Source organism: Oryzias melastigma, linkage group LG7, assembly GCF_002922805.2.
Source record: "Oryzias melastigma strain HK-1 linkage group LG7, ASM292280v2, whole genome shotgun sequence".
NCBI lineage: Eukaryota > Metazoa > Chordata > Actinopteri > Beloniformes > Adrianichthyidae > Oryzias > Oryzias melastigma.
Window position 1 is genome coordinate 24,161,428 of NC_050518.1, and position 23,523 is coordinate 24,184,950.

The following is a 23,523-nucleotide window of genomic DNA, read 5'->3' on the forward strand; positions in this document are numbered from 1 at the left end:
TTAAATTTTAAAAACGTAACTTTTTAACATAACTGTAAAAACAGGAATCAATATTACTCCAGGATAAATCAACTTAAAGCTTAAATAACTTTCAATGTTTTGCTCTCCATAGTTACTTAAGTTAAAAATTTAACAGAACATAATAAAATAAAATGATCTGGAGGGTCGGATATACAGTATATTTAACACATATATTTTACGCATGCTGTAAAATATATGTGTTAAATATATATATGTGTTACTTCTATACCGCGATCGCCACCTAGTGGCCAAACTAAAACGTCCTCCAGGAGAAGCAGCACTGTGTTTACAATGTTAATGATCTGAGCATTTTTGTTAGAACTTCTTCTTTAGAGAATCTATGTAACACTGTATGATATTAACAATCTCAGTATTATTCTACTACATTTTACAATATCTGAACTGTGTCAGATTAATATAAATATATTCAAATAGAAGATTTTAAATGTATTTCTAAACAAATGTGTATACATTTAAAATTGAATTGAAGAATCGAAAGAATCAGAAAATATTAGGCTATTGTGAATCGAATCGTTTCTGGAAATTATAACCAATACAGAGCCCTAGTAAAAAAAAGACAAGGAAGAAGATGGCAATAGAGGGAAGCAACATCATAAAACAGCAGGATTAAGTAACAAACTAGAATGGGCGGGGCCTGTCTACAGTTACACACACACCTGAATAGTCTCCACATGTAAACTAGTCATAATGTACACAATACAACTGTAACAGCAGCTCACACGCTTCATCATATTCAGATAAAGACTTCATTCTGTCACACAAATGGTTAGTGCTAAGGTGAGCTGACACCTGTGCTCAGGTGAGTGTTTATGTTTCGCTGAGGTGGATGATGACAGAATGTATTCAGGGGGAGAGCACCCAGCCGTCCCCACTCTAAGACCCCCCGCCGGAGCAGCAGCTGCAGCCCGGACCCCCCAACACCCGCCATGGAGCCGCGGAGAGAAACCGCCCGCCGGGGAATCCCGCCGAGCACCTAGACCAGGGGACGCGGTCTAGGTGCTTTTGTAGTAGCTAGGATAGGCTCCAGCAACCCTGTGACCCCAAAAAGGATCCAGAAGGTTCAGAAGATGGATGGATATTTGTAAAAGTGCAATCAAACATCAATTGATATTTATTTTTTTTACAGGAACGCTTAAATTTTCAGTTCAAGGGCATTTAATTCCTAAATCAGTTTATATTTAAATGAACAAAAGATGAAAATTAATGATGGAGATGCTTTGCATTAGCATGACAGATTGTAGACAAGTTTTTGAAATTCTATTGACCCCCCAAACTAACTTCCTCCCAGCTGGAATAAAACAAGCAAAACCACATTTTTTGTTTGTATCCTTTACAAACCAAAAGGAACTTTATTTAAATGAATAGAAGGCACAAACAAACGTCTGCTCATCTCACTCCTCATGGTCCTGTTTGTGTCATCGTGAAGTTCTTCTTGACTTTTCCTAAATTCTTCAGGAACACTGCTCAGCAAACTGTCTGTAAGAACAGAGCCCACTGCACATTATGACTGCAGTCACCTTAATGTATTCTGCTCTGTGTTTCACATATAATTAGAATAAGCAACTTAGAAAACATGTTAAAATCAAAGATTATGCCGCTTCAAAATCCACAAACAATTAAACAATACAGATGAATAATAAAGGAAACATATATTAAAATCAAATTTGGATACAAAAATATTCTCTTAAAACAAACTAAAAATAAAATAAAACATTTGATTCTCTGCACCAATAATACAACTGTAAATGAGGGACTTATAGTGGTTCTAGCCTATTTTGAAACAAGGAAACACCAAAAAAAAAAAAGATCAGAAACTTTATATGGATTGTGTCCTTCAAAATTTGTTTGTCAGAGCATGAAAAACTTCTCCGTGATAAACTTTTGCTTTTCTGTTTTAAAGAATCAACACCAAGTTTCTCCTGTTTTAGAGTCAATCATGAACTGCAATCCACCAATTATGACGCTGATCATATTTTTTAATGCTAACTATCTGCCAATGATAATAGTGTGATAATAATATTATTGTGCATCCATATGAAACAGATTATTTACATTTAAATTAGTGCAAAAATGCCCGTTCACTTACAGACTGTTGCAGTGGTTACCTGGAATGACCTCACATGGACCCCAGAAGCACTTCGAGGTCCAGGTGAGCTGCAGAACCTGAGGCAGGCGATCAGTCTGCTCACAGTAAAAGTAAATCAAACAATAAAAAGTGCTTCAGCGACAACAAAGACGATCCAACGTGGAACTGGTGGAGTTCAGGAAGGATGCAAACTGAGCAGCATCCTCCGTGAGGCAGGTGAGGAGGGTGTTACTTCAACTCTTAAATTCTAACTACCGGGTAATTCTACAATTGTCCTGCTCTGTTGCTGACGGTTCTCTGGATCATTGAAATGAATGGACAATATTTTAAACTCTGACTCCTAAAAACCCAAAACAAATCCCTAAAATTGAGATTGAAAGTTGTTCCCGTTTCCTCCTCAACTTCACCCTGCCTCTGCAACATTTTTGGAGAAATTAAATGAATCAGGAAATCAAAGCAGCATCACGGCTGGAATGGAAACACTGTTAGTGAAAGCAGAGCAGTTGAAAGCAGCCATTCCAACGTCCAGGACGGGGCGTCCGAGGCTGAAGGAGAACGGCGCTGCCTGTAGCATCACTGTTTGGTTGGTCCACGCTTGAGTGGAAAAGTTCAGAACCCGAGCTGGGTCAGATGGTGATGTAGTGCTGTCGCAGTTTGGTCACGAGGAATTCGTGGGTGAGGTTGTGACGCGTGATTATTCCAACAATCTGAAACAGAAGTTATTTATTGCATGAAAAATGACGACTCTGGATAAGAAAAGAGACAGAACATTCTGGTCTGATGAGGGTTCACCTCTCCAACGGCGTTGACCACCGGTAAGTGTCGCAGGCCCATGGTCCTGAACAGGTTGAACACCTGGGAGATCCGAGTGTTGGGTGAAACCGTGTACGGGCTTGTGTTCATGTACGGGGTGACATCCTGAGATTACAGAGAAGCAAAAGTCACAGATTTGAGATCAAAATTTTCTAAACTGCAAATGTAAAGTATTAAGAAAAAAACATTTGCAAATAAAATATTTAATATCTGCTTTCATAACCTTTTTTTTTTGCTTTCAAATATATTTTGCAAATCAGCAGGCTGGCACAACCATTACATGAAACAGAAACAATGCAAAATCAAAGGGCGAATATCATGGCGTGATTTTTTTTTGCCACCATGTTGCAAGCAATAGTCACAGTTTTGAAATCAAAATGTTCTAAATCGCAAACAAAATGTAAAGTGTTAGGAAAAAACATCATAAATTGCCAATAAAGGTGGGGGGGAATTTAGAGCTTAGCTTCTATTTTAGCAACATGCTAACATTTTTTGACTAATTTAGTTTACTGAGGAATCTTGGGTTATTTTGGAGTTCAGCTAGTAATTAAGCAACAAGCTAGCTTTTTTTGGCTAATTTGGCCCCTAATGAGTTTTTTTATGCCAATTTAGATTTTAGCTTTTCTTTTAGCAATATGCTAACATTTTTGGCTGATTTAATTTACTGAGGAATTTTGTGCTAATTTGAAATTTAGCTTTTAATTAAGTAACGACCAAGATTTTTCACTAATTCGGCCTCTACTAATGGTAAAAGGTAAAAACATTTTTTTTAAATCCCATTTTGAGACATGCAAGTTTCCTTTTATATTTTCACTTTTGTTCAGGCTAAAAAATATTTTAAATAATTCACATTTATTAAAAAAAACAAACTGAAAAAGGTCATGAATGCAAATCCAAATTTCTTAAAGGCTAAAGTAAGACTATACAGCTCCTTCTAGGTTTTGATCAGTAGAAAACGAGACCAAATGGCTCTTTTACTGTTAAAGGTTGCCAACCCCTGTTCTATGCGAACAGTCCCACCCACAACTTAGAGGTGAATTTCTAATGAAGTATTGCCACTCTGCAGAAACTGTCCTAGAAAGCAAGCTTTTTTTTTTTTTTTTAAACTTTAGCTAAAAACAACATCGTCATAGGAATGCTTTTAAAATAGTTCAGAAGATGATAGGAGTTGGATAACTGAAGGAAATCGAGTCATAAATGATGACTGCTTCTGTAATCTGGAGGTGATCCCCGTGACTCAGTGAGGACTCGTACCACTATCATGCGAGGATTGAGCAGTGACAGGTCCAGGTCATGGATGTCTGGGTAGCGGGGGTAGTCCTCAGTCATCTCTGCGTAGGACAGCCTGGGCTGGGAGGCGCTCTGAGGCAGAGAGAGAAATCCGTCAGGAGAAATCAAACTGAATCCACATCGTGAAAGAGAGCGTCCACTCCTCCACTGACCGACTGGTTCTCAGAGTAGCAGACCCCTCGGATCAGCAGGTTGACCAGCTGCGAGCGCAGGATGAGGCCGTGGAAGGTGAGCGGTCTGAAGCGCTCCTCCATGGTCCACTCGTCACTGGGGGACTGATCGGGGTACAGGTTGGGGTAGGGAACGTGCCTACAAGAGCAGGGGAATGTGACCAAAATCACAAGTTAAAAAAAATCAATAATTAGGATTTGAAACATTAAATGTGTGATTTATTCCACCAAAGCAATAGGTAGCAGATTTTTTTTCTTTTTTAGTTTTGTCTTGGTTTAGTAGGTTGTAGTTGGTGGTTACATCCCACCTCCACCTTGGAACTCCTTGGTCACCCCTACAGCACACCCCACCACTGTCTTTTCCCAACGTATTTATACTCGGAGTAGAGCCGCTTCTCCTCCGCATCGAGAGGAGCCAGTTGAGGTGGCTCGGATATCTGATCCAGATGCCTCCTGGACGGCTCCCTGGAGAGGTGTTCCGGGCATGTCCCACTGGGCGGAGGCCCCGGGGAAGACCCAGAACATGCTGGAGAGATTATGTTTCTCAGCTGGCCGGGGAACACCTCGGGGTCCCCCCAGAGGAGCTGGAGGAAGTGGCCGGGGAGAGGGAAGTCTGGGCATCTTTGCTTAGACTGCTCCCCTGCGACCCGGTCCCAGATGAAGCGGAAGAAGATGGATGGATGGATTCATGAATGTCTTTTTATGTTTTATTATGTTGGTGGTCTGCAGGGTTGAGAGCATTATGTGTTTTATGATTTCATTTTGAATTGTTTTAAGCCTGTAAAGTACTTTGTGGAACTGTTGTATGAAAAGAGCTTTATAATTAAAGTTGGATTTGACAACAACATAAACATGAGGATGAAATAACTCCATCAGTTCTGATTGTTCATCTTCATAATAAACAACTTAAGGTTTCACTAATGTAGGATGATAAACATCTCATGTTCCTCTAACCTACTCTGGAGTATCAGGACGGGTTTAACTTTTATTATGTTTACAGTTTATGGTGGTGTCCAAATCCCCCCCCTAATCACTATATAGTTTTTTAGTAGTTGGGGGGGAATTTGGACACAACCTATGTTTACTCCGTGTAATGTAACCGTGGTACCTCCTCTCCAACATCTGCTGCAGCATGTCCTCCCCCTCCTCTGTGGGCTCCTCCACGGCGCTCTGCTCGTCACAGACGTTCCTCAGCTCACTGGACGGGTACGACTTCATAGACTGGCATCGGCGCCGCTGTTCTCCCGCACGAGTCATCACGCTGGACTTCTAAACGTGAACGACAAGGAGCTCGTTTTGAAAGACCAACTGACACTGCTGGTGGTGCAGCAGCAGAACTCTGTCAAACAAATCAAGTTAACTAAGAGGGAAAGTCTGAAGGCAGCAGAAATCCAAACTCACACATCTCTAAAACTGAGCAGATCAATATGTGTTTTTGTTCTAACACTCATGAGAAGATCAAGACAGTTGAAGGTTTCTGCATTCCTGTCTAAGTTTCAGGACTTTTATAGGATCTTTGAGTTTCAGACAAACCAAACTTTAATTCCCAAAGACAGAAAGTGCAAAAGACATTTACCAGAAGGACTGAGTTAAAGAAATAATATACATAATCTATGTAAAAGTATAAAAATTATCCATAAAACTTTTTGGATCATTTTTTAGGGAAATATCTTGGATTTATTTGACCAACAAAAAATAATAATATAAGGTATTGTAATGTAGCTAATCAACTTTTGAGGATTATTGTCTTTAATAATAACTATAATTAGCAAAAATCTGCTGTCAAATTAAAAATCAAATTAAATCAGGAGCTTATGAATCAAAGATGCAAAACTTTGGTTTTTCAGCAGAGATACTGAGCTTTACTTTAAAAGTTTTAGGGAAATCAAACTGCATCTGAATCTGAAGTCAACTGCTGATAAAAACAAAGAACATTTGAGACCCACATGGTCTGAAGGCACAAACGTAACTCCAGGTGAAAAACATATCATGTGTTCAATATGAAGTGAAATTTAAGACCAATTCCACAGAATTACTTTTGTCGGTGCTTATAGGAAAAAAATAACTTTCTGTTATTTTTACAAACAAAAAAACACTTTGTGGGGCAAACCTTGAACCGGATGTTGTTGCTGATCAGGATGTTTCCCTTCATGAAGTCCCGCTCGTTCTGTCGGTTTTCAGTGACCACGGGGAAGGCGTGATAGACGGTGGTCCGCAGGATGCTGACCAGAGACTGGACTCTGGTGTGAGGGTACACGTAGGTGAGGTTGGGCTCCATGATATCGCTGGCTGTCAACCTTGAAAATAAGAAATCCTGCAGATGAAGATCATCTAAAGGAAGAACCAGGGCTCTTCTAATCTGACTAAATATGTTACTTTACACAACACGTATTTAAAAAAGCATACTTGTCCATCTCAACCTCAGTCTCCCATTCCAGCAGAGGAACTCCTTTCAGCTGAATGTGAATGTCATAGATGCCCTTGTTGAAGAAATCTCCAGTCCACTTGGCAACCTGCGACACAAAATACACCTGATGTTCACGGCAATCTCAGATTATGATCAGCAAAATCTGCAACGCTGACTAAAACTTTGTTAACTTTTGCACATTGCTAAAATATTGTAAACTTAAAAAAACAAAAAAAAAGAAGGAAACAGAATTGACAGCACAACAAATCTTCAGTTTATGCTGGTATGTTATAACACATAAAAGAGTAAAAACAGTGATTGGGATTAAGACATAAATAATGGAGCCCTAAACATTTTCAGATCATCACAGCTACTGAAACCGTAAAAGTTTACCATCAGAGTGATCATGATGGGCAGCCCGTACGTGATTTCATTGGTGGATTCGATGAGGATGACGGTGAGGCTGATGGTCATTCTGACCACGCCTCCCAGGAAGGCAGCAGCTCCGATGAGAGCAAAAGTCCCGGAGTAAATGTCCAGCCCCATGTTCCTGTGGAAGAACAAACTCACAGTGAAGGGAAGATCCGACAGAAACCACAATCATGAGATGTCACTACATCAAGCTGACTAATGATGGACTATTTGAACATAAAAAGTTAAGCAAAGCAGTTTGTATCTTCTCAGGTGGAGAATAAAAAAATTTTTTAGTTTTTACATCAACTTTTATCTATTTATTAGGGCAATAATTTAGACATCTTTAAAGCTTGAAATTTTCACTCCAATCAATTTCTATTTTCATAGAGTTCCCAGTGGTCTTTAAATTGTGATTGTACAGTTTTTAGCCTAAATCAAAAAACCTATGTTGTTTTCTAGGACACAGTTTCTGCAGAGCGCCAAAAACGTATCAAAAACTGAACTTTGAGTTGTGGGCGGGACCGTTATTGCAGAGGACCCGCCCCCTTCCTATCATCCAAATCTGTTTAAACTCTCTACTGTTAGCTTACAGCCTCTCACACACCAAACCTAACATTAGCAACAAAAAAGGCGAGCAACATTGGAGCTATCCAGCTGTGATCCAGACTCCAGCAAAGACGAGGAAAACAAAGACGTTCATGGATCTATGTGCCTGCAAGTGGATGCATCAGAATGAAGGAAGCTTGTGGCTCCGCCCAGCCTATTTTCTACATCACCAATAAGCTCTTTTTCAAACGGCATTTTTTATCTGCTTCTGATTCACAATAGTTTTAATCTTAACAGAAAAAATCATCAGAAAAAATATATAAGAACATGTTAAGAACACAATTTTCATTGGAATGAGTCTTTAAAATGATTTGGGTTCATGATTTTGCAAAAAAAAAAGATAATTTTATCATATTAAATGTTGCAGTATAGTTTGGTCTAATAACCTAAAGTCTAAAAACAAATGGAACAATATTATATTAATAATGAGTGAGGCGCATCTCCACTATAATCTCTCCGGATGGAGCATCTCAGATGTATCTCTGGATTTGTGATGTAACACGGGTTAACATTAAAGAGCTTACACTTTTAAAATGTTTGCGACCAGACGTCCAAACGCGGCGCCGCACAGGAGTGACGGTACAAAGAGACCGCTCGGTACGGACACGCCGTAAGTCCAACAGGCCAACAGGAAGTAGAGCAGGAAGAAGACCGACAGAGTCACAGGGCTGAAGGTACCTGTGAGGCAGAGAATGTTATCACTTTGAGCCATGGTTTTTAAAATGTGATGTCTTTATTTGGGCAGAAATGATAAAAGCACAGATGTGTCGCTTAATGAAGAGTATAACCAACATCTTTAATTTCAAAAATTTAAATAATTGAGAAAAAACTCATTAAAGTTGTTTTGATGGAATTCTCATCATAAAAAAGGTTCAAGTGCCATCAAAGTCATTTATTAGTGAGTTAAAGTTTCTAACTTGTAAAACAGGAAGAATTTGACTCTAATATAGTTTTGTTACAGGGCTAATGCTTACTGTCCTGGTGGAAGAGCTGGTGGATGGCTGCCTCCTGTGGGTTGAAGAACAATGTGGCCATGTCGTTGTAGGTCCTGTTGGAGCAGAAGAACTGGCGGATGGTGGAGTTGATGTCTTCACTGCTGGCCAGCTAAAAACAAACCCATCAGACCGAAAAATAAAGACAAGTCACGTTTATGGGCCTTCAAATCTCATCAGTTTGCTTATTCTATTCTATTAGCAAGATAAGTAAAAAAATAAAGAATAAATAAAATTCACAGAAGTTTTATGCTTTTTTTTTTAAATCAGACAATTTTAATATGATCCTGTGAATTAAAAAGTGGCTGAAACTATAAGACATTTTTTGGGGTGTTTATGTCAACATATTTACTGCTTTAGGAGGATGTTTTACTTAAGACTGCATTTTATTTTGAAAGGAACTTGAATGTGCTGCTGTCAGATTAAAATAAATCAAAAGTGTTATATGGCCTATTGAAAAACATAGCACTGTTATGGTTTAACTATTGTGTATATTATGTATATGTATAATAATTATTTGACATATGTAAATGTTCCCCACAGTTAGTTTCAATACTACAATTAATACAAAAAATGAAAGTTTGATTCTAACTTTTTTGTTTTAGATTTAATTTGGAATTAAATTTTGACCCGGGGTGGGGTGAGGGTGGGGGGTATAAAAATCTGAGGTTGCAATGAGACACCACCACCACCTTATTTCATGCCAGGAAAAACCCTGTATTCCTTTAAATTTTATTTTTCATTTATAGTTTCCATTTTTTGTTTCAATTTAGACAAAATAATTGCACTGTTTTGTATCATCAAACAGTTAGTTGACTCTTTTCTGTACCGATCAATGGACCGTGTACGATACAAACCCCTAAATGCGATATTACACACGTGTAATACCACTTTTGGCCCCTTTGGGCACAAAGCAACCAGTTTGAGTCGCTTCTTCACGATGTACTAAGCTAAAACAAATCCTAAAGTCATAAAATGTCCTGATCTGCATTTATTCATTCTAGAGGAGGTTACCGAGCTGTTGTGTGCTGCCGGAGAGTACAGGTCGCGACACTCGCCCAGCAGAATGGAAGCTCCAAATATCACCACTGTTGTCACCATAGAAACCAGGAGACTCTCCAGAACTCTGAAAAGAGTAGCGAGGAGATCAACTTGGAGTCAGGGAGAAGGGAGATGGTCTCAGTACGACTGGGTCACCTGACAAACTTGGCTTTGGGATGAATGTGTCTGATGCGATACTTGGCCAGACACTTGTTGATGCAGTTAAAAAGAGCCCCCAGCAGGCCCCCCACCACGCCCATGAGGACGAAGAAGGCCAAGTCCACTGCCGTCCACAAGTGGCAGTTCTTATCTCCATCTGGACACTGAGGGTTAACATTCAAAAAGCTGTTTTGTTCCCAAAATAATATCAACAGTCAGAGCGAATTGTTCCAAATTAAAGTTAAAACATTTGTTTTAGTCCTTAAAGTTTTGTTTTCTTGGATGGATTTGAAATGTTTCATTTTCCTAGATAAAAAAAAACATTTACAGCCAAGAAATATTTATTTATCATCCATACATTTGAAGATTTTACCAAAATAAGTCTATATGTGAGGAAAAAATCTTTAAAAAATTGTTCTTGACAACGAACAAACTTAAGGTATATAATGACATTCAAATAAAATAATAAAAAAAACAGAAATAAACATTGTAAAAATGTAGAGTGTAAGAAACAATTTCTGAGCCTGTTTACCTTGAACTCCCCAAAGTTGAGCAGACCTGGCAGCTGGAAGGAGCCCCACTTGTTAAAGTTGATCCCAGAGCGAAAGAAGTTCAGCGTGAAAGTGGCCGACATGGAGCAGAAGAGCTGAGAGGATGATGAAAAGAAACATCAGGATCATCATAACTCAAACAAAAAGGCTGATTATTTATGTGTCTTAAAGGGTAACCAAACAGGGAAGTTGGAGGTCGACTCCACCCACAGCTAAAGATTGAAAATCCAGTCAGAGGGGCGGGGCTTGGGGGCTGGACTGTTATCATTATTGGAGCTGCAGATCATGATGTCAGACTTGTGAAACTTACATGTTTTGACCAATGACAAAATTCAACTGTAATACCTGATTCAACCATCAGGGGGCAGCACATATAGGGTTTTTGACTATATTTGCAAGACTTAAACAATTACAAACAGGTGTCTGTATAAGTTTGTTGTGGAGGAGGTTCTACATTGAACTCTTTTCCTGCAGACTCTAAATTAATTACGTTTTATCATCAATTTCTAGAGTCTCTTTCTCTCATATTTGGTTCATGACAGACCGCTCCGCAACCGCACACGCTCAGTGCACCCCCGCCCCTATCCTGACAGTTCACGTGCATCTTGCAACAAGATAATGATGATAAAGCACTCTGACAGAAGATTAAACCTTTTACTGTCATTTTGATCAGTTAGGCCTATCTGACGTGTCAAAAATCTAAACAAGAATTAGTTAAATCCAAAGTTTTCTTCAAAGCCAAAGAGCCACAATGGAGGAATGAGCCTTTTAATGAACCTGCATTCATCCCACCACATTTCAATGAGTTGCTGTGTCACATTGTTCCACATTTTGCCGGCGCCTCCTCATCGCGCAGTGTCAGTTGTGTCAGTGGTATTTGTGACTGTGGTGTTAGACTTGTTATCAGAGGCTCCAGCATGTCTTCCACACATCGCCGTGCTGCTTAAGCTGGTGTTGTCCTGAGCCACGAGCCGGGTCTGTCTGCAGCACCAAAATGATGGAGGTGCTCCCTTCGTTTGCATGGAGCCTCCCTCTTTACATGTTTCATTCCCAACAGCTTAATGTCAAACCAGGTGTTGAAAATTTGTGTACCAGCAAAAGCTGAGGCCGAGGGAAATGACATTTGCAATTATTTGTTTATAAAGCACATTACTGTTGCAAAATTGATGTTCTGGAGTTGTGTGGTAATAAATGACGTGGATAACAGTTTTCTACATTGAATTAAGTCCCAAAGCGTTTTACGGCCAGGAGTCATTCACTAATACACACAGCGAAGTGAGGAATGGATTCTTTGCCCAAAGACGAGACGATGACCCACCACTTTCCAGGTGAGCGCTTGGTTCCAAAAAGATGAACCCTCCTCCAGGCTGAAAAGAGTGCCCCCTATTGGAGCTCCGAATGCAGCAGCGACTCCAGCAGCAGCTCCAGCCGAAACAAAGTCTCGCTTGTCCCTGAGGATCAGATTTGACAGAGAAAAACTTGTAATAATTCATACCAACTGTTTGATTCATGCTTGTAAAGGAAAGTGTGACGAGGGGCCTCACCTGTCACTGCGGAAGTATGGAAAATCAAATTTGATCCTCTTAAAACTGATGCTCTGAAACTGATGGAGGTTGAAAAAATAAGTTAGGAGGCAAATCAATGGATTTTAAATGAGACGGGGTCTACAATGCCTACACCTTGAAGTGGCTAGGATAGGCTCCAGCAACCCTGTGACCTATGGGATAAGATAACTTTCTAAAAGAAACATATTTAAATGTACAGAGTTGTGTAAAATGTATATTTTGTGCACAACTTTGAGGAAAAAATATGAACATAATATACGTTTAATAATAAGTTCACCAGGTCTCTTTAGAAGAGTAATAGCCTGATTTTATTAATATTTGATATTAAGTCCTGAACCGGATATTGATAATTCATGTAGAGAAAATGGTATGGTCGAGTCGGGGTGGGATTATATAAGTTCGCTTCCTTCCACTCCCTTTCAAGTGATCAACTTGTGATTTATTAAGTGATATGTTATGTATGTATTATGACCTGATTGCTTGAAATAAACCATTTCATTCATTCATTCATTCATTCCATCATTCATTCATTCATTTTGTTTTAAATACAAATTTCTCCTATTCACAATCTGTCAAAAATAAATCATGGGTTCACGTTTTTTTTTATTTTTTTGCCAGGCCACAACAGCGAAGTATATAAACTATGAAACAGAAAGTAAAGCAAGTTAAAAAATCATTACAATTTACTGTTGGAATTTTGATTTTTAAACATATACTGGATTGAGATAAAAGTTTAGCCTCAAAGATATTTACACAAAGGCAAAGGTGCTGCTTAGACCCGCCCAAAACTTTCTAATGAACTCCTGCCGCTCTGCAGGAACTATGTTTTCAAAAACAACACAGGCTTTTTGATTCTGGCTAAAAACTTGGAACTTTTTGACTAAATCAAAAGCTGATTGAAATAGGACTTTAAAGAATGGGGAGGTTTCCGAGCTACAATTTATCCACAAGGATAAAACCTAAGAAGTTGACACACGTTTAAATGAAAATAAGAATATTGCTCTCCTTTGAAGTGATGAAGAAGGTTTGTACCTGAGGAAGTCCAGCTCCAACAATGGCTCCACTGTGTATCATCGGCCCTTCTTTCCCCACAAACAGACCTGAGAGAGAAAACTTCATGTTGTCTTCACAAAAAAATATATAATTTCAACATTTAATCCTAATATTTCCTCTATACAAAACAAGGTTTTGCATTAAAATCAAACATCAGAGGTTTTATCAGTTTCATGTATCTAAAACATCTGAAGCAGAATATCAAGAAAGTGTTTCATGTTGGTAAAATTCTTTGTTTAACTGATGTATGGGAACTAATTGAATCATCACTTATAAAATGCATTAAAAAAGAACTCTAAAAAGATCAACAACTGGAATCCAAAAGTCCTTCCTCACCTCCGGACACAGAAAACAGGACTCCTGCGGCTTTGCAGAGAAATGTCCGGAGCCGCACAATTCCAGGAATTTTTATTCCGTTCAAGTAACTCTTGATTTCTGGAATTCCTGAACCGGCAGCCACCGGCTGAAAACACAACACGGAGGAAAAGGTATGTCAACAAAACAACAACAATGTCTTCATGTGTCAGAGAATTAGAACATTTGTTTACAAAAACCTAAAAACAATAAAAAATGTGTTTGCTCTGCAGTGAGATGACCAAACAGAGAAAAAAAAATACTTTGCAGCAGATACAGGAATATATTTTCTTTTTTTCACTCCAGTCGTCTTGATTTGTTGTAAAAGTGGTGTTTTAATTGTGATTTTCCTATTTTTAGCCAAAATCAAAAAAATTGTGTTGCTCTCTAGAAAATAGTTTCTGCAGAGCAACAAGAGCTCATCAGAAATTCACCTCTGAGTTGTGGGCAGAACTCTTGGCACAGAGTAAGCCCGCCCCCTTCCCCTTCTGTTGCTGAGAGCTCTCTGTTTTCATTCTCTCCTGCTAGCTTACAGCTCCTCACAACCCCTACCTAACATTAGCAATGCAACAAAAATGGCAAGCAATATCAGGGCTATGCAGTTGTACAGTTATGATCCAAACTTTTATAAATGTCCTCCATTGTGAGAAAAAGGCTACAGTGACATGTTAAAAAGATCAAAAATCTAATTTTCATCAGTGGGTCTTTAAATAATTTAAGTCTGTGGAAGTGATCTGAATATATTTTATGTTTTTTTTTATTTTTTTGTGTGAAAATGTTGCTCCAAAAAGGTTCTGTTCAAACTCACCTCGATAAGGACGAGCAAGCTGGCGATGAAGACGAAGATCACGTTGAATGAGAGAAGTTCAAGCAGAGATAAAGACAGACAGCCTTTGTCAGTGCACTTCTCTATGGCTGCCAATGATCAGTTAAGGTGAAAAAGTGTCATTTTCTCAACATGAACGATTAGAACACTCTCATGTTAACTACTTTGAATCTACAATCTGCATTTCTGCAGATTGTGGGCCCCAGGAACATTCAGAAACAAGTAGAACCACAATGAAGGATACAACTACCAACAACTGAGAATTTGATTCTGGTGAAGAGATGCACAAAGAAATCCACAAATAGTCCAACCTGTAAACAACAATGGAATTAGATGAGGCCTGTACATCTGATAAAGTACAAGAGAATATTCAGAATTCACCTACCAGACCCACAGTGACCCCGATCACAAACACCATCATCCACCGCACCACCTCATACTTGCTGGATTTCTGTTGGCAAATTGAAATTACTAAAAAGGTGATTTTTCACACAAAAAAACCACCTAAAAAACTTCCCTTCTTTCACCTTGTTGTCCATTCCCTCCAGAACCTCCACATAGGGCTCATTGATGCAGCGGTCATAATCCAAGCTCTGCAGGAGTCAGATCACAGTTGGTATCGTCAGTGTCACAAGTCCAACCAGAGTCCAACAAGTCTCCTCACAGGTTCTCACCTCGTAATCTTTCCGGGGTAAAATTTCATCTTCTTCATCTTGGATTTCACCTAAAACGGCCTAAAGTGAATAAAAACATTCTGAATAAACAAAAAGAACAACATGCTCTAACATCGCACAGCCATATCAGAGCTTTCCACTTTTTCATTCCACTTTAAATTTAATAAATGCTTCTTTTGTGGGTAAAACAATGCTGCAAAATTCAAGAAAATCTAAATATTTATTAATGACATAAAATGTATTATTAATCCTTCTTAAAGGCTCTGAACAATTTGAATAGTGAAAGAAAATGATTTTAATGCATTGGTTGCTTCTACACAAGCTGCAAAACAACAGCAACAATAAGAATAATGACATTTCATATTTTCAAATGCACACTCCCATCCCTCCCTAACCAATTTAGTCTCTTGCTTGTGTGTATTTGTCCTGATTAATTGTCATGGTTGTGTTTGTCTAATAATCTGTTTTCATTTATTTATGTCAGTGATTTGTTTGAATGTTTTGGTTAGTGAATTCCACAGGTTTACTCCATAAACTCATATGTGTGCCTGTCTTAAGGTTGAGCGAGCATTTGGTATTTAACTACGTTTTTTATTCTCTTTCTGCTTTTTTTCTGAATTTGAGGAAAATATTGACTGAAAAAGACCATGCACAATTTTTAACTTGGCTTTTAATATAAACAAGAGTTTTAAATCTACTCAATCCCCAAATTTTAGCAATCATGAATCTGCAAACAGCTTGTTAGTGTGTTATCTGCTGAATTTTTGTTAATTATTATGATTGCTTTTTTTGTTTCAGCAACAAGAGCTTTGTGTGGGTAGAAAAGTATGTTTTTTCCCCCCAGACTTCAGTGCAAAAAAAATTTAACAGTATAACATATGCAAGTAGTGAGAGTTAAATATCTTACACCATACAGAATTCCAATGTTTTAAATAATTTTTGTTCTGAGGTTTCCATATTAACTTTTTGGCCAGTAAAATTTTAATTTGCTTACTTAACATATGTTAACTTGACCAATATTTAATATTACATTCTTTCCTATTTGTTGATTACTGATAATCATTTACTTTGTTTTATCCCAATTCAAAAATAACCTTTTCATCAACCTAATTTAGTTAATTTGTTCCAGACTGGTAGACAGTTGTGTCATCTGCAAACAATAGAGACTGAATGATTGTAGAAACTTTGCAGATGTCACTGATAAACAAAGGGGGAAAGTAATGGACCTAAGACCGATCCTTGGGGAACTCTGGTAATTACTTTTTTTATATTGTGAATTTTTCCCCTTAACTTGCAGTAAAGTCACACATTTACAAAGTGGTGCAGATTAGTTGAATTCAGTGGATGAAAACATCATTCTAGTGTTTTAGAATCAAGACACTTTAGAGTAAAAAGATGAAATAATCTGTAATGAACTACTTGTTTAGGAATACAGCTTAGCTTTCTGAGTCAGGTCATTGCTAAAGCTGCTTATATCGTAGTAAACATGTAACTACACTTTATTGTTTCATTTTAATTTTACATGTTCTATAGAAGCTATGTCATATTTTATTATTCATACAGGCGAAAACTTGAACTTTATAAAAACGCTATAATTTCAAATAGGAGTGGAGGGAAAACTGCTCCAAGAACCATGCAGGAATCGACGCTATTAACAGTCATTTCTGTCTCTGGTCCCGCTAACATTAAAACAATCTGCTAAAGTACCGCGAGGAAATTTGACAAATGTAAGCTAGCACTGCTTTGCCTGCAGAAGATGCTGGACAACACCAGGGTGGAGCGGACCAGAGAAGAAGCCTTAAGAACTAAATTCTTCAAATTTGACTGAATGGCAGATAAAGAAACTCTGCTTTTACTGCTGTCTGTGTCTTCTCTTACCAGCTCCTCTGGGGTCCTCGTCTCTCCTTCTCTGCAGCAGCACTGACAACAAAAACAGTTTCTACAACACGCCATGTTGTTCCCTGTTGTGTCATGCTGCCTTCAGGTCCTCCCAGAAAGCAGTCAACTCCTCAAACGGCTTCTAGTGAAACTGCGAAAAGAACTATAAATTATCAATAAAAACGAATTAACATAGTTAAACTTAAGGTTAGTGTAAAAAATACAAATAATAATAATTATTTATATAATTAGATTGACCGTTTATTCATAACAGAGTAAATGTCGGAGGTTAGTGAATGCACCAATCTTTATGTCACGTGAGTTTATTGGCGGAAGACTCTTTTTTTTCCCAAAAACTTTATTTATAAACAAAATAAACTACATAAAGAGGAAAGCCACGAAAAAATGAATTAAGAAAATACCAATGCATACAGAAATGTTATACAGCCGTAATTCAGAAAATTCTAAAGATTCTACACCATCAAAACTGCGTAAAATGACACAAAATTTGTCTTATTAATTTTACATCACAATATTTATACTAAAACTAACAATACAAATAATTTGAATGTATTTTATTGTTTACAAAAATCTCAAAATACTCTTTCATTTCATTTTACAAACACTGACGACCGTTTTCAAAGCTCTAATTTAACATTTTAACCTTGAAAAACTATATTAAAGGGATGCTAAAAATCCGAACTGATGCACACTAAAAAGGATCAAATAGATCCAAAACAATGTTTTAAAAAGCCAGTTACCACCCAATTTTACTTGTAAGGGAACATTTTTAATTTTTAATAATAGTAAAAAAAAAGTTCTCAAAATTATCTTTTTTTTTCTCTTTTGCATGTTTGTTTGCAGACTTTTCTTCTTGTGCTTTTCGGATTTCACCTGAAGTATCCCAGGGATCCCAGTGTAGATCATGCATGGCGTATAGATGTCTTCAAGATACAACCACCATCTCAGTACCTGCGACTTATGAAAAAGAACATGCACTGAAATGTCAGTACCATAGTTGTCAAAGGCAGCCAAAGCTGTTTTAGCATCTGAGATTCACTTGTAGTTCTGAACTCAGCCAGCAGATGTCTCCCTTCTCACGACTTTAAATGAAAAATCAGTGTTTGAAGCAAATTTGTGTCGTTTTTAATCCCATTTAAACCTGAATGTGATACAACAATGATTGACAAACACCCTTCACACAGCAGTGCTGTTCCAAAGATAACAAATAGATCTTTTTATTTTCTACGTTGTTTGCAAAACAAGAACATTAAAATGTCCATCAGAGTGTAACGCTCTTCAATGATAAATCTATTTTTGTTTGTTTTTTTAGAAACATTTTCATTCTAGTCCTTACTCAAGATGAATATTTGTGTATTTGAAGATTTTACCCCCTTCTAGTCCTTCTCTCCTCTTCCTAGAAAGCTCTCAAGATTCTTCTGGCCCTTTTGGAAATCCAGAACCATTTCCTTTGTTGTGTTGACACAAACACAGTGTTTACACCACAAAGGTCCGACAGTTAGAGAGAAGTATGTTGCCTCTACAAATAAATGAAGAAAAAAGGAAAAGTTGTGTGAGGTGGAGCGAACATTGCAGTTTAATGTTCAGTTTCTGCATTTGCCGTTTCATTTGACCACTGCATAGCCATTAGTCTGAGAAAATATTTTAAGGGAGTCTTAAAGTAGAACTGCCTCACCTTGAAGTGTCTTTGGCCTCTTTGGCTCCCAGACAAATTTAAGATTAGTGTTAGATTTGAATCCTGACGTTGACACCCTGGTGAAGGCCAAACCATGCCGAGTTTCAGGAGAGAAACGGAGGTTAACTCCAACATGTTCACAAATGTTTGCAAATTTAATTTAGTTAAATTTTTCATCGATTTGCGCATTTATATTTTAGGCCGTGTTTATTTTTTTTCCATGGCTCCCTATTGAGTTTACTATCAGGATTCCATCAATATCAAAAATATTCAGTCTAAATAAAATTGAATAAACCCCTTTTTTTGTAAAAAATACATTTTATTTTATTTACTTGTATATTTGTATTTTCCAATTCTTAAATTTGTATTTTTTGATTCTTATGCTTATTTTGTATTTTTGTACTTTTAAATTCTTATTTTATTTTTGTTTTGTTTGTGCTTGAAACAAAGAACAATAAATAAAAAAAAATAAAAAAAAAATTGGGTTCTGTGAAAGAATGTGTGATCTTTTTCCAAAAGAGAACAAAACAAAACAAAAACAAAGCTAAAAATAATATTGGTTATTTTGCTATTATGCTACTGGTCCGACCCACTCGAGATAAGACGGGATAAATTGGGCCCCTGAACTAAAATGAGTTTGACACCCCTGGTTTAATACGTCATATAAATGCAACAGTTTTAACTTCTTTACACACAAGTTCCTTTCAAAATAAAATATACACCGAATCAAAAAAGCTCTTCCTGCAACAGCAGACTCACTTGGATTAAAAATCAAAAGTCAAACATGGCATTTTAAACTATTGTGACTGTCATCCTTTTTTGTTGTACTTTTAAAAATAAAAAAACTACTATTGTGTAGAATATAATTAAAAGAAATCAATTTATGTAAATACAATTCTGTACTTGGAGAGGTTGTCTTTGAACAGTAATGAGATACTGCTGTGCAGCAGAAGATCATAAAACTTTTAAGTTTATTCTAATAATAAGCCACTCTAACAGTGGAATAGCAATTCTGCAACAAAACAAAAAAAGATTCATTTTTTTGTTTTAATTTAAAAAACGGATGAACAAATGATACATGGAATAATAACCTTTAACCATCAATTTTCTCAGTTATAGGACGAGTTAAAAACTTTATTAACTGCAATAAATGAACCAAAGCTACAAACTCGTGTTGTTCAAAACATTTTTCTTCAACGACAAAAAGCCAGAATGGAGAGTTAAAAGAGCCACAGGTGACTCTGGAATCTCAGGTTGCAGACCCCTGAAGTAAACAAAGCAAATCTAGTTTGAATAGTTTTGGTTCTCTGAGGAACATCAGGCTATTGATGCTTTGAATTTAACTGTTTGCATACTCAGTTTGCATGTGCGTGACTGATGATTGATGAGTTAAGAGTCCCTGTCAGCAGAACTAGTGACACACTGAGGGGATGGAGTTAGAGACGTTTTCTTCTGTACATCATCTCTGGATCAAGGGAGGGTTTGAATAGTTGATTCAAGTTTTAATTTCTACATTGTGGTATCACATTAGGAGCTGCACAGTGGGGTGATGGTTCACTGCAAAAAGGGCCTGGTTTGAATCCCAGCTGGATTCATCCTGTGTGGAGTTTGCATGTTCTCTTTGTGCAGGTGTGGGGGCTCCGGTTTCCTCCCACAGTCCAGCAACATTTAGGCTGATTGATGATTTTAAATTGTCTCTAGGTGTGAATGTGAGTGCGTGTGTTCACTGTGACGGACAGGCGACCTGCCCAAGTTGTACCCTGGCTTTTCACAACAGAGAAATGCTACAGGTGGGCTTGGCAAATGGATGAGTGGTAACACAATAGAGTGGTACCTTACAGAGAAAAAATAGACTTACCCCGGTTTGTGCATGTGTAATTCTTGATTTGTGTGTAACTTTGAATTTATAAATGAGTATTTCTTGATTTGTCCATAACTTTGGATTCGTCTGTGCGTAATTCTTGCATTACAGTGTTTATAGCCGTGGCTGAATCGTGACACCTGTCCCCAGTGGAGCTTTTGCAGGCTGAAAAAAGTTAAGTGGTGAAAAGAAAATACAAGGATTAACACACTAAAAACAGCTCACTAATTCACAGATTTTACCTATTACAAGTACTTTTTAATATAACTCCCCCTATAAACAAGTGACCTCTTTGTATGTATTTTCAGATTTTACACCACAGCTTTGAAATGATCTGGGTTCTGACTGGATTTGTATCTACACTTTTTTTTACAGTCCTCAGTACTGCATGTGTCTCAATCTAATTTGTATCAGCTTTAAGTTGGTGAATTTAAATTCCCCTTTTTCATGTAAATGAACCATCAGATGATCACACAACAAATGTAGTCACTGTGTACCCCTGGGCTCTGTACTTGGACCAATCTTGTTCGACTGTTTTTCTTTAGGAATTCACTCGGTATAATAATATCAGGCAGTCTGGCATCATTTTGGCCTATTTGAGATCTCATGGAGGGATGAAGACTTGAATTTTACCAATTTAATTTTAAGATTTAATTAGAATTGTTGAACATATGAGCTTATCAGAATCACAAACTGAAAACCAGCTGTATCCACGTCACATTCACGGCGAACCTTCAAAAGGGTACAAACGGAACATATATCACATTTTAATTTTATTCACCTTTATTTTTTATATTTTATTCTATTGTCATATTAATGTTTTGTTATGCATAAACAGATATAAAGTGCACGTCACAACATGTGGCATGTCTGATAGTTTTATTCAATTAAATCTTAATTTAATTTTTCTGTACTTGTCAAACATTTTGTAACATTAGTTTATTAAAAGCCTTTAGGAAAAATGAAATAAGCACCAAATAATTACATTTTAACTTAATGCATAATATTGAAAGCGTCTTCAGATTTGTTCTTGTATTATAAAGAGGAGGAAAAGATGAAAATGATAATCTGATCCACAAAAACTGTTACTTTCAGTGATTGTACTTAGTTTCCCCTGCTAGTTTGATCTATTTATTAAATATTTATGAACAGAATTAGAAAATATAACACACTTATCAATTAAAGGAAGATATCTGTGTTATAATAAATTCCCAGATGGTTAACTGTGACTAAAAGATTTACTAAAAGTTTACATGTATAACCAGTTTAGAAGATACGGCTGAATGCGCCACAGACTCTGAATCCTTTTCAAGGCAAATTTCCTTTTTTTAACATGTAAATGAAGCTAGTTTGAATTTTGATCTCTTCCCTGTAAACATTTACATGAGACTGTTGTGGTTTGTCTGTATTTTGCATCCTCAGTTTGCATGTGTGCGATGAAAACAGATAACTCCAGATCTGTACATCTGCATTCACAGACTGAAGGAGGATCAAGGATGGAGAGATTGTTTCTGTACCTCATCGCTGCTTCAGGTGAGGATTTCCATCTCTTTGTACTCTTCACTCGCTTCCTTCCAGTAACAGTTTTTTGCATTATACTACACATTACCTTGTTGTTATTTATCTTACATGTGGAAAGATTTATACATTTGTTTTTACAAACAACTTTCTCTTATTGGAACAAATTAGCTCTTCATCCACAAACTCTTACAGGCTTTAATTAACCTGGAGTTTTCTGGTCAAATAGATGGAGAAAAGTGAATTATTATTACAATAATAATGAAAGTTTGTCTTGGAAATACCATTTATCACATTTTAACAGTTAAATGTCTAAGACAGTATTTGTTTGGAATCAAGTAAAGTATATTCTTTCTTGTAACATAATGAGAACAATGAATTGGTAAATTATATTTCCTTCATTTGTTTGCAGTAAAAAAGGAGAATACAGAGTGTTCAAGTGTAGATGATTTAAAAAAAAAATAGTTCACTTCTGATCAATATGTTTCTGTCTTTGTTGCAGCCCTGTGTGATGTCTTCTCTGTGGCTCAACACCACTACCTAGTTTTTAATGAAACAAAGACCTGGACTGAGGCTCAGAGTTTCTGCAGAGAGAAGTATGCTGATCTGGCCACAGTGGACAACATGGAGGACATGAATATCCTGACCAGTCTGGCAGTTCCACAGGTGAAAAACAGTTTTTTTTTAATGTATTCTCTTTTGTCTGACAGTATTTTTCAGATTTTCAGACAAAAAAAAACCCAACGGTGTCCCTTTCTTTAGCAAAAGTAATTGAAGAGGTTCAGTTCAGAACAAGAGAAGACTTGACGGCTCAAGCAGAACAGCATGTTTTTATAATCTTTTAGTTTTATCTGAAAAAATCCTCAACACCTCATATGATCTCAGACTTTACCTTCTTTTTCTTTTCCTTCATCAACGGATCATTCTCACCTCTGCACCCTTCTTATTCACACCAGCCAAGTTCATATCATCCTTTACACTCATGAACCGATCTTTGGTCTTCCTTTAGACCAGAGGTGCCCAAATCCAGGACTTAAGGGCCAATGTCCTACAAGTTTTCCAAACCACCTTTAATTGAAGCTCCCTATTGACTGATCCAGGTAATCAGATAAGGCAGGATTTCTGTAAAACCAGCAGGAGGCCGTCCCTCAAGGCCTGGATTTGGGCACCCCTGCACCTTTTTTTCTGGTAGCTCCAACTTCAGCATCCTTTGACAAATATCCTCATTGTCCTCCTCTGGACGTGTCCAGACCATCTCAATCTGCTTCCTTGTATTAATCTCCATCCTCGTTGGAATTTATTACAGCTACTTCAGGACAAAGGCTTGGTACACTCTGGACCATTCACCAGTCCATCACAGGCTTTAAGCAGTTAATTCCATTAAAAATGAAAAACCATTAATTACTTTAAAAAAGTAAATTAACAAAAAAAATAAGTAAAAAATGACGACTCAACAAATAACAGGACCGACAGCTGTTAACTCTGTGAACAAGAAGTTCAGACACCACAAAAAGACGTGAAATAATT

At 37.3% G+C, this 23,523-nt stretch overlaps 2 protein-coding genes across 2 annotated transcripts in view; one reads left to right on the forward strand and one right to left on the reverse strand.

The window, feature by feature from the left end:
* Window positions 1–1,301: 1,301 nt before the first annotated feature.
* LOC112158885 (chloride transport protein 6) lies at window positions 1,302–17,029 on the reverse strand. Its single transcript, XM_024292546.2, has 23 exons — window positions 16,922–17,029; window positions 15,044–15,103; window positions 14,897–14,962; window positions 14,755–14,820; window positions 14,614–14,680; window positions 14,352–14,458; window positions 13,526–13,652; window positions 13,169–13,236; window positions 12,116–12,174; window positions 11,890–12,022; window positions 10,553–10,666; window positions 10,018–10,184; window positions 9,835–9,946; window positions 8,803–8,932; window positions 8,353–8,506; window positions 7,202–7,358; window positions 6,808–6,914; window positions 6,512–6,698; window positions 5,510–5,670; window positions 4,384–4,540; window positions 4,196–4,303; window positions 2,921–3,046; window positions 1,302–2,835 (listed from the first exon to the last, which is right to left on the reverse strand). The coding sequence occupies exons 1-23, from the start codon at window positions 16,994–16,996 to the stop codon at window positions 2,755–2,757; spliced, it is 2,589 nt and encodes an 862-aa protein (XP_024148314.1). The 5' UTR covers window positions 16,997–17,029; the 3' UTR covers window positions 1,302–2,754.
* Window positions 17,030–19,776: 2,747 nt separating this feature from the next.
* The window catches only part of LOC112158889 (macrophage mannose receptor 1), a gene marked incomplete in the record, with an annotated part of 7,832 nt that continues 4,085 nt past the window's right edge, over window positions 19,777–23,523 (forward strand). The window contains 2 exon segments of the mRNA XM_024292550.2: window positions 19,777–22,011; window positions 22,499–22,662. Of these exon segments, the coding sequence (XP_024148318.1) occupies window positions 21,906–22,011; window positions 22,499–22,662 (270 nt within the window).

Excerpts from the sequence above, each read along its gene's own strand:
- LOC112158885 (XM_024292546.2), bottom strand. The coding sequence starts at position 16,996 with ATGGCGTGTTGTAGAAACTGTTTTTGTTGTCAGTGCTGCTGCAGAGAA. Across the intron at positions 12,023-12,115 it reads CCATACTTCCGCAGTGACAG|GGACAAGCGAGACTTTGTTT; the intron begins GTGAGGCCCCTC and ends TCTGATCCTCAG. Across the intron at positions 5,671-6,511 it reads GCAACAACATCCGGTTCAAG|AAGTCCAGCGTGATGACTCG; the intron begins GTTTGCCCCACA and ends GTTCACGTTTAG.